The following is a 10420-nucleotide window of genomic DNA, read 5'->3' on the forward strand; positions in this document are numbered from 1 at the left end:
CGCCGATCACCGATCATGCACTTTTTCACGAAAATCGGCCCGATAATGATCGGTAACCGATCGATCGGCACACCTCTAGTTTGAATAGTTCATCTGTTACCTCTTTTCCTTCCAGGTTGGTTCCTCTAACGTTGCACCACTGATGAAGGATCCACAGAATCTGCAACGACAGCTGCAGCTTCGGATCCCTCCGACTGTCCACGACTTCCCCTTGCTTCGCTTTCTGTTTCACCTGCATGCTGCAGACTTCTTCCACATGCAACTCCTTCAAACGTTCGTAGTTTGCAGAGAGAAAAGAGGAAAAATCCCAAGCGAATCCCTCCTTCTGAGGGCCCTTATCGTCGCCCCTTAGGAGAGCATCCATCTTCTCGATGAAGGCCAGCAGCATGGCCTGCAGCAGCTCCAGCGCCTCCGTTAGAGGTCGCTGTGCCTGGACAGTTGAGGTCACGTCCATCGGGGATGTGAGGGGAAACGACGAAGGGGAGCTGTGCCCGTTTCTGGGCGGCACCGACAGAACCTGAATGGCTGAAGTTAAAATGCAGGCGTGATCTCTGAGAGCAAGCAGAAACTCGTAGTCTTTGGCGGCCATCTCTTTAAGCGTAGCGTCAGCTGTTTGGTTAGCGTCTCTCTCCTGGCCAGATGGAGGCTCCTGCTCTCCACCCACCGGACCTTCCCGACCTTCGCTGATCTGCTTGTTCGTCTGCGACTGGCTGCAGATCGACTCTCCCCCTGCATTCCCTTGTCCTTCCTCTGGTTTCTCTCTCTGGGTCGTCATTTCTCCATCTTTAATTGCTGCAGTCAGAGATGGATTCTCATCAGCAGCGTCTTCCTCTCCTCCTCCTCCTGTTTTCTCCCTAAGGTCACACATCTCAGCTCGCAGGCCGCGGTTCTCCACCTCCAGCTCGACGATGCGCCGGCTCAGGAGCGTGGCCTCTTCTTCCACCAGTTTCAAATGAACTTTGACCTCTGCTTCCCTGGCATGGGCAGAGCTCTGTTTGCCCTCAGGCAGCGGGAGGATGTCTACATCTCCGTACGTCGACTGGTACCGGGCCAGTTCCTCTCGCATGGCCTCGCTGTCTGACACCAGCTTGGTCAGCTTCTTGCACATGAGAGCCAGCTCTTCTTTGGCAAAGTGGAGTTGGCACTTCAGGTCAGTGCTGTCCTCCTTCAACGAGACAATCGGAGTAGACAGTCAGGAACGCACAAGAGATCTATATATAGTATGAAACAAGTGACCTGCGCCATCTTGGTAGGCAAACGAAGTGCAAAGCATAGCGGACCCATGGCTTCGACACCAACACAAAGAAAGTACATTGACACTCTTAACCAATGTGCAGAAAAATATATCAACAAAATGGCTGCTGGTGGGATCGACCCGTTTGAGACAGAGAATGGAAACAAGTCACATGATGTGGACAAGCTGCCTTTGATCTCCTACTCTGACATAGTTCACTACTTAGAGAACACAAAGAGTGCCACACCATGGAGGAGCTTGAAATCTATACAATCAATGTTTTAACGGCTTTGTAAAGGAAGCAAGAACTCTTCAAGGTTCTGGTTCTGGTGGAGTAAGTACATGCTAACAAACACATTGGTTACATGTCCCTATTAGCTTTCAGATAAAAGCTACATTAGCTAAGCTAATTTTGCTAGTTCCACAGTAAGGACTGCAGTAAACATCACTGATACACAGAGGCATAATCGAGTAATACTTATAATTCAGTAATACTTGTAATATACTTCTATTGTTTATAATTTGGATAGAAATGAAGCAAGAGCTAACTCTAATCTTGTGGCTTGTTGTCATAGCAACTGTCATGCCAGTTAGTTACAGTACCTACCAAGATGGCTGTCAGCTACACATGAGAACTAAGTATTGAAAGTTTCAGAAGAAGAAAATACCTCCATCTGCTGAGAAAGTCTCTTCTCTGCCTTGCTGACCGTTGATCGGATGCTTCTCCTCTTCAACGTGTTCTGAGGAAGAAAAAAACTCTTCTGTTGAGATTTTCAGCAGAAACTTTTAATACATCCTGATATTTCTCTGAACCTGCAGGCAGGGTAACTTGGTTATTTTACTGATTACTTGATTTTGGAAGTTACTTTAGTTAACTTTCCACAGCTATCGACAAAAGCTTCTGCTGACTCAACAAAATCGGGGCAACAAGTGTAAGGGCAGAATTTACTCTGCTACATTCTGTCCAACAAACTTTTCTCAACCCTCCTGAAGCCCAGTTTTTGTTGTTTGGTACCTTCTGATTTCTGCTTTGCACCACCTGGTGGGACTTGCTCTGTCAGTTTGGTGCTGCAACACCAAATGTTTCTTCAAAGTTCATTTATTTGAAATGTGGTTTCATACTTTGGAAGTCTACATTGCTCCCCCAGTGCAGGACTAAAAGCTTCTTCACTATAAACACAAAATTTGACAAAGTGTTTTTGGTTTAGTTTCTGGTGCAAATATCTTAGTGCACTTGAAATAAGATGAAAAATAACTTAAAAGTAACTTTTCAGCAAGATACAGGAACTTGTTTTAAGTTATTAACTCCTTGATGCTGATTAAAAAGTTCTAGTTCCACTGGCAGATTCTTCCTCTCTTTCAATTTTAACACATTATATGTGAAACCGTTTCAGTTTCTGAAATGTTTGTTCTCCTTCACTTCTATCTGCACTGAGTCAGGGTCTGAAACCTTTAAAATCCAAACAGACATTCCTGTCCTCAGATTAGGTGAATGAAACTTGCTTAGAGCCACAAGTGCACCATGATGTTTCAGAAAAAGACAACTTGTACTCTTTGAATTGCATTTTACAGTAGGAAATCTGTTATTTGTGCAAAATCATCATTTTATTTCTATTTTTAGGTGAAGAAAGAGAGGAAAACAAAAAAATTCTCAGAATTCTGACTTTAATCTATTTTTTTCTTCGTTAAAATGCAAAGAAAATATAAAAACGGCCAAACTTTTCTTCATTCTTTCATCATTTCCAGCCAAAGATTATGAAGAGCCGTTGTGGAAGTCGCAGAGAGCCACTTGCGGCTCCAGAGCCACAGGTTGCAGACCCCTGGATTAGGTAATCTAAGTGGATTTCACTGCTGGGATCAAAGAGACTAGCGACTGTCTCAGAGCCAAAGTGCTGAATCCAGGATTAAACCGAACACATGTCACCGTCCTCCAAGGTGGTCGAGGGATCTAGATGGGTAAAACTCAGCCCGACGGTTCAGTGCTGGAGAATCGTCAACGTTTGGATAAAAACGTTTGATGGAGGTTCTGGGTCAGTGCATGTGGGCACCGACGCCTTTCTGGATGCCAAAATACGTCCTGATCCAGATTTAGCCCAGCTTATTGCAAGCAGAACGACTGAAAGTCGCAGAGGGTCTATTTTTGTAATCTCTGTGCCTTTTTTTCTGTCATCTCAGGCGACTGTGTCAGCTGTGCTCAGGGTTCTGGCCCAAGCATACCAGCGGGCTGCTTCACCCATCCCCGGCACCAAGCAGCTGCCGCCCGGCCCTCCTCTCATATCACTGAGGGTCGCCTTACCCAGGGATGAGGGGACAGCTGGCTGGATGGGTGCAGCTGTGGTGGGTAACGGAGAGGAAGATGCCTGACCACAAAGATGGTGAAAGCTTCACTTTCATCTAATGTATATCTGATCATCAATGTCATACAGGGGTGGGTTGAGTAAGAGTAGCCCTACTGTTTGACCAGAACAGCCTTAATGACAATATTATATTGTATAAAATGGAGTGAGAGTGAATGGAAGCAGCTGAAAGTCTCACTTTTCTACAGTCAGAGGTCAAAATACCCAAAAAAATGAGCTCAAGTAAGAGTAGCACTACTTTAACATATTCTTACAAAAAAGTACAACATAACCGTCCAAGAAAATACTTAAGTTAGAGTAAAAAAAGTACTTGTTAAAAAGGCGACTCAAGTACTGAGCAACTTATGTAGAAATTTTAATGAAAATATTTCATATAAACAACATACAATATCTTGCCAAGTATTTTAGGTCTAGTTTCTAGTGTAAACACCTTAGTACACTTGAAATAAGACAAAACTAACGTATAAGTAACTTTTCATCAAGATATATAAACTTGTTTTAAGTCAATAACTTAATATTTCTTTTAACAAAACAACAAAGTACTAGTTACTGGCAGATTATTTCAGTTCTAGCAAGACATGTTTTCCATTTTATAAATGAAATAATTTTCTGGTGAAACTGGCACTTTTTCATCAGTATTAAGGAATTATTTACTTGAATCAAGCTCTTATATCTGGCTGTCAGTTTTGTCTTATGTCAAGTATGTTAACATATTTGCAATCAAAACTAGACTAACAATACTTGGTAAGATTTTGTGTTTTTAAAGTGCAATCAAATGTAGCAGCTTGTTTTAATGATCATTTCTTAAATCCGTAGTGTAGTATGTAACTTTTATTAAAAAAAAAAAAAAAGATTTGTATATATTTGTTAAAACTGTCGCTGTGGTGGCGCAGTGGCAAAGCACAACCCATGTATTGAGGCCTTAGTCCTCATGCTGGTGGTCACAGGTTTGATTCCCAGTCTGGCGACATTTGCTGCATGCCTTCCCCCTCTTTCCTGTCAAACTACTTTCAAATAAAGGCCACTAGAGCCAACAAAAACTAACAACAAAAAAAACTGTCACCATGTTTTGACAGTTTGTTATGTGAGAGATAATCTGCAAAACAATGTATCTCCTCTGTTCATAGCTTGTCATGACTGCTAGCCTAGTTAACATACAGATGATGCTGTATGGTTTTCCTGTAATGGCAATTTGTTTCTCCGCCATTAGCACATTTAGCAGCGACTACATGAGATTGACTGACAGCACTAAGACCCTCCTCGTGGCTCTGATTGGTTGTTTTTGATCAGTAGCGGTGAATTCCTTCTAACAGCAAGATTAGCTCAGGAAGGAGGTGGAGGAGATCGATCTTTTCACAGATTATCTGTGAAATTTACTGTGGTGACAGTTTTAACAAATATGTAAAAAAAAAAAAAAATTTAAATTAAAGTTACAACCTGCAGCTTTAACTGTTGGAAAATCTGTATTTTTTTTCACCAATGCGCTCCTCGGATTTATATAACGTTTTATAAGTAAAAGTTACATGCTCTATATTTAAGCAAACTTATTTTCGAAATGTCACCTTGCGCAATTTTATGGTTAAACTGATGACTTTTAATAAAAGTCACCTCTCTGGCTTTCTCCACCTCACTCTGCAGGACCTGCTTGGCGACCTCCAGCTCCTGCGTTTTCTCCCGCAGCATCTCGTTTTCCCACTCCAGCTGGGAGTTTTTCTTCTGCACCGCCTCCAGCTCGTTGTAGAGGCGGAGGGAGACGCTCTTCGCAACCTGGGAGCGAAACGAAAAGATGGTTAGCAACAGCTGTTACGTCATATCCTGAGTAACAATTGTGACCTAGGAGGCACTGTTGCATATTTAAAAATATTTGGTATTTAATCAATACTAAATATTCAAACCAAACTGTTTCTGCTAAGTCTCTCCTTCCTCCGAATAATAAAATGTAACGTTATAATATTAGTGGTCAGATAGTTACGTTTTACTTTTTGGAAAAAGGAGTGAGGTAGCAGGTTTAAATATTTAATATTTTACTATAAGTTACAGTCAGAGATGAACAGAGTACTCAGAAATTGTACTCAAGTAAAAGTAGAATTATTTCAACATATTTTTACTCAAGTAAAAGTAAAATTAGTATTGGTAGAAAGTCTACTCAAGTAAATGTAATAAAGTAGATGTAACTAGTTACTACCCATCTGTGGTTACAATATATGATAAGTCATAATATTAGCAGTCAGATGTGACTGATGATTCTATGTTTGGATTTTTCTTTTTTCCCCCCGGCCCATAAAGCTTAAGTTTTTGACGAAGCATAGTGTTGAAATGCAACAGCGTCACGATATGCAGTGGTAACAGAATCTGGTGTAACACCGGCAACTCCAGTGAGGGAAAAAGAAGAGCGGGTTGCTTCCACTCTGCAGTGGTGTCGTTATTTTTAATGAGTGCGTGCAGCGTGGTTTCTGCAGCAGCTGGTCTTGGCTGACGCACTTTACAAGGAAATTCTTGTGACGGGAATTCTCCTTTTGAGTGGATGCAGAGGGGGAGTCAGAGTCAGGCCAGGCACCGTACTGAAAACATTCAACAGTCGCTACACTTTTATGTTTCTGGTAGATGGGAGAACAAGTCAGCTCCTAATTACAATCCTGTATGTTAAAAATATAAACAGGATGCATGAGAAAGGCTGTTTTGACATGACTGCAGTCATGGTGAGCAGCAGGAATGACTTTATATCAGAACAAACATCCACGATTCAGGCTACAGTCAACTGATTGAGCTCTTCCAGTCAGTATGAGCAAGAATAAAAGCAATAACAGGAGAAAAGGTTTCGAAAGTCAATTTGATGATTCACACAGAAAAGGTTTGAGCTTTTACTGTTAGAGTTAGTTTTTAGATCCCCAACCAACAATTATTCTCATGATTAATTGGATAAATCATTGGCATATTCTGCAGATATTTTATTTAAAGTTGCAGCATGTAACATTTATGAAAATATGTTTTTTTTATATATTTGTCAAAACTGTCACCATAACAGTTTAACATGAGATGAATAATCTGTGGAAAGATCTATCTCCTGAACATCCTTGTTGAGCTACTATTACTGTCTGAAGAAATGTAACGCTCTTGACCAAAAACAACCAATCAGAGCCAGGAGGCGGGTCTTAGCGCTGTCAATCAACTTCATGCACTTGCTGCTAAACTTGCTAATGACAGAGAAACAATTTACCATTACAGAAAAACCGTTTATCCGTCAGGTAAGTATCTTTAGCATAAAGAAGGGGGGAGAGTACACAGGAGTGATTGACGGCGCTAAGACCCGCCTCCTGGCTCTGATTGGTTGTTTCTAGTTTGCACTGGGAGAAGCCAAAGCGCCTTGATTTTTTTTCACAGATTCTGTCTCATAACAAACTGTCACAACATAGTTTCAGCAAATATGTTGTAAATTTTCATCTGGAATTAAAGTACATTCATTTAGTTATATATAAAAATATTTTTTTAGTAAAAGTTACCTGCTGCAACTTTTTATACTATAAGTATTATAAAAAGATTAAGAAAGGAATTGAATAATATGTTCATTTGCATATTTTAAACAAGAAAATAAAGATTTTATTGTCTAAAATACAAAAAAAAAATTCTAACACTAACCTGTAAATCTCAGCCTTTTCTGCTCGACTTAACATAAATACAGTACAGGGCTGATCTGTTGATTATTTTTTGGATTAACCAAATAATAGCAAAAGATGCTTAATAGGAGATTATTTTACAGAACTGAAGCTGCCCTGCGACAGACTGGCGACCTGTCCAGGATGACCCCGCCTCTCGCCCGGAACGTTAGCTGGAGACAGGCACCAGCAACCCTCCTAAGATAAAAATGGTTTTATTTTTATCTTGATACATTTTTTTTTTATGTTTTTCGTACAGGTTTGGTTTCTTTACTGCTCTGACTTTGTTTTTGTTTTGTTTTGTTTAGCAAATGGCCTTTTTTGAGTCTCTATACTCCAGTTAGCGACTAATCAGTATCTATATTAGTTGACGGTTATTTCAGTAATTGATTAATCACGATTAATCGCTTCAGACTGAGCTAGTTTTAGCTGATTCCTGCCGGGTCCAGACCTTTATGTCGTGCTCCAGGCTCCGGACCAGCTCCCCGTCCACCTGCCCCGTCTGAGCCACCCGGATGCTGCGCCGCTCGGCCTTGCGGAGGCGATACTGCAGGATGCGACACGTCTTCTTGGCCTGCTCCAGCTGCAGCCGCAGCTCCTGCAGCTGGTACACCTCCTCCTCCTGGAACATGTCGCGCATCTCCAGCATCTCGCAGCGAAGCTCCTCCACCTCATCCTGTGGCAAACAACACAGCTGGTATGATTCAAGGAAAATAAAGGGGCGTTTTTGAAAAACAAAAAATGTTTTTTGGTCAAGTTTCAAGCATGAATCAATTAACTGCACGATAAATTAAAATAAATTAAATAATTTCCATAGTTTATGATTTTTCTCTTTTCTTTCTTTCTACCAAAAACTGGAGGACAAAATTCTTCAGTCTGGTTTCAACCAGCTCCTTTTTCTGAAGGGCAATTTTGTTTCCAAAGACTTCATAATTAATTTTATTTGTTGTTTTGTTTATTTATTTTGGATATTTAAAATGTCTTCCAGTTCCAGTGTTAAATATTCATTAGAAATTAAAGTTTATTGATCTTAAAGAATGTACTTGCATTATGCTATCATTATAGTACTAGAATGCGATCACAAAACAACAATATTATTGTTTATTAAAATAACTTCTAGGAAAATTTTTAGGTCCAGCAAAATGTATTCTAGTGACAGAACAGATATGTTTTGTTTTTCTTCTCAAAGTCCAAAGAAAGGAAGGAGTTTAAGATTCCTCTTTTCATTTATAGAGTTGCTTTTTACATAAATACCAGGTTTTCTAACAAAAAATGAAGAAGAAACAATAATTATTTAATAATGCAGTTTATTATGCATTCAGTCTTTACTTAGAAGTTATGTTTTTCAGGTTTTAACTTAAAAATAACAGGAAGGTCCCTAGAAGTTGGAGGTTTCTCACCAACCCTGACCACAAGATCCAACATTTTGGTGAAAAATAAACAAATTAACAATAAAACTTGACGTTTACTTAGGAGGAAATATGCCAATAAGCTCATCTTTATTGGTTTCTTAGATATTGTGATCAATAGTTGAATTGTGACGAGAGGACGACTGGAATGCCAAAATTAGAATTTAGTTGCCACACATGAACATTGAAATTGAAGGACACTCCGAAAATAGTGCAAACAATTTAAGATATGCAATAAAAGAGAAACTTAGTGATAGTTACGATTATAAGTTATTCCAAACGAAAACCAGCAAAGAGAATTTTAAAAATTAATAATAGCGCACTGAGTTCCGACTTACTTTCAGATACTCGTTCTCTGACCTCAAGTCTTCAACCTCCCTCTGCAGCTCCTCGGTTGTCTCCCCCATCAGGAGATCCATGAAGGCTGTTTTACCCGAACCGAGCCCCGCTGCCGCCGCCGCCGCCGCATCCGGCTGGAGCGCGCAGGTATCTGCCGCTGATTTTGCGCAGCACGGCGCGTCCTGGCGCGTCCCCCCGCTGCCCGGGCTCTCATAAGCTCTGCCGTCGATCCAGCTTAACTCGTTATCGCTGCTCGGAGAGTCGCGCTTGTTGCCCTCCGAGGCGCAGTCGGAGATCTCCGAGCTGCTGTCCGAGGAGGACAGCTTCCCGGACGGGCAGCCGGAGTCTTTGCTCAGGTCCTCCGAGGCGTTGCTGGCGTCCGACAGCTTCCTCTGTGCGCCTGGGCTCCGGTGGCTCTCCGCGGGGACTCCAGAGAGTTTCCCCGCTTGCTTTCTCTGCGGTCCGGCTGGTTTCATGTCTGCTTTACTCTCCCACTGACCGGACTGTGTGTCCTCTTCAGCGGTCAGATCCTTCTTCTTCTTCTTCTGGACCAAACGCTGCTGCTGCTGCTGCGTCCTGGACTGCTTCTGACTGGGCGCAGACTTTGCGCTTTTATCACAGTCTTTAGTCATTCTCTTCTTCTAGTTTTTAAACAATATTATGATTTTTCGGGGTGAAATACCATGTTTCAGTGTTTTAACTCACAACTCACTGCTGGAGGATGTTTGGCCAAGAGCTCTGCATCTTCAGAACTGAAACTTTTCCACCGCGCGTAAAGACAGAAATAAATCGTGTTGGATGAAATGACTTCCGGTTACAGTGCAAAATAAAACGGTGCACGGTGATTATTGGTTATTCCCATTTTTAGTCACTTTTCTCAACTTTCTTTGCAGCAAAAACAAATTACTCAATATCTGAGTCATGACTATTCACGTTCTTATTCCGGTAAAGGGTTTGGAAATTTAATCTCTGAATAGTTTTAAGGATAATCCTAAAATTTTCAGTATTTTAAGCCTCTCTTGAGAAAATGTTCTAGAGTTTTGTTTTCTGGACTCATTTCTGTTAAACTAAAACTTTCAGAAAATGTTTATGTTTTATATATATATATATATATATATATATATATATATATATATATATATATATATATATATATATATATATATATAAACAAATAATTACTTTCTACATCTTTGGTGAACAGCTTCCGTCACACTAACTAACCCATCAACAACTTTTACATTCAGAGGTATATGAAGATTTGTAATGGCGTCATTATTTAAAAAATAAACAGACTAATTTGTTCTGAAATTCATTGAGTTTTGAGCAACTTTTTCTTAACTTGTACTTAACTCTGTATACACAAGATCTATATACATCTATAAGATCCATCCATCCATCCATCCATCCATCCATCCATCCATCCAT

At 40.6% G+C, this 10420-nt stretch overlaps 1 protein-coding gene and 1 long non-coding RNA gene across 2 annotated transcripts in view; one reads left to right on the forward strand and one right to left on the reverse strand.

Moving 5' to 3' along the window:
* LOC106952708 (uncharacterized) overlaps positions 1-10005 on the reverse strand; it is a 19213-nt gene extending 9208 nt beyond the window's left edge. The window contains exons 1-5 of the mRNA XM_015041016.1: positions 8992-10005; positions 7696-7920; positions 5200-5358; positions 1903-1974; positions 101-1165 (exon numbers count right to left, since the gene is read on the reverse strand). Coding sequence (XP_014896502.1) covers positions 101-1165; positions 1903-1974; positions 5200-5358; positions 7696-7920; positions 8992-9624 — 2154 coding nt within the window. The 5' untranslated portion in view covers positions 9625-10005. The remainder of the gene's footprint in view (positions 1-100; positions 1166-1902; positions 1975-5199; positions 5359-7695; positions 7921-8991) is intronic.
* Positions 1177-5316, forward strand: LOC106952724 (uncharacterized). Its single transcript, XR_001426038.1, has 4 exons — positions 1177-1568; positions 2981-3063; positions 3410-3571; positions 5230-5316. It is a non-coding gene; the product is annotated as an uncharacterized LOC106952724 (long non-coding RNA).
* Positions 10006-10420: the final 415 nt, after the last annotated feature.

Source organism: Poecilia latipinna, unplaced genomic scaffold (genome assembly GCF_001443285.1).
Source record: "Poecilia latipinna isolate Pla-1442-1.1 unplaced genomic scaffold, P_latipinna-1.0 Scaffold31, whole genome shotgun sequence".
NCBI lineage: Eukaryota > Metazoa > Chordata > Actinopteri > Cyprinodontiformes > Poeciliidae > Poecilia > Poecilia latipinna.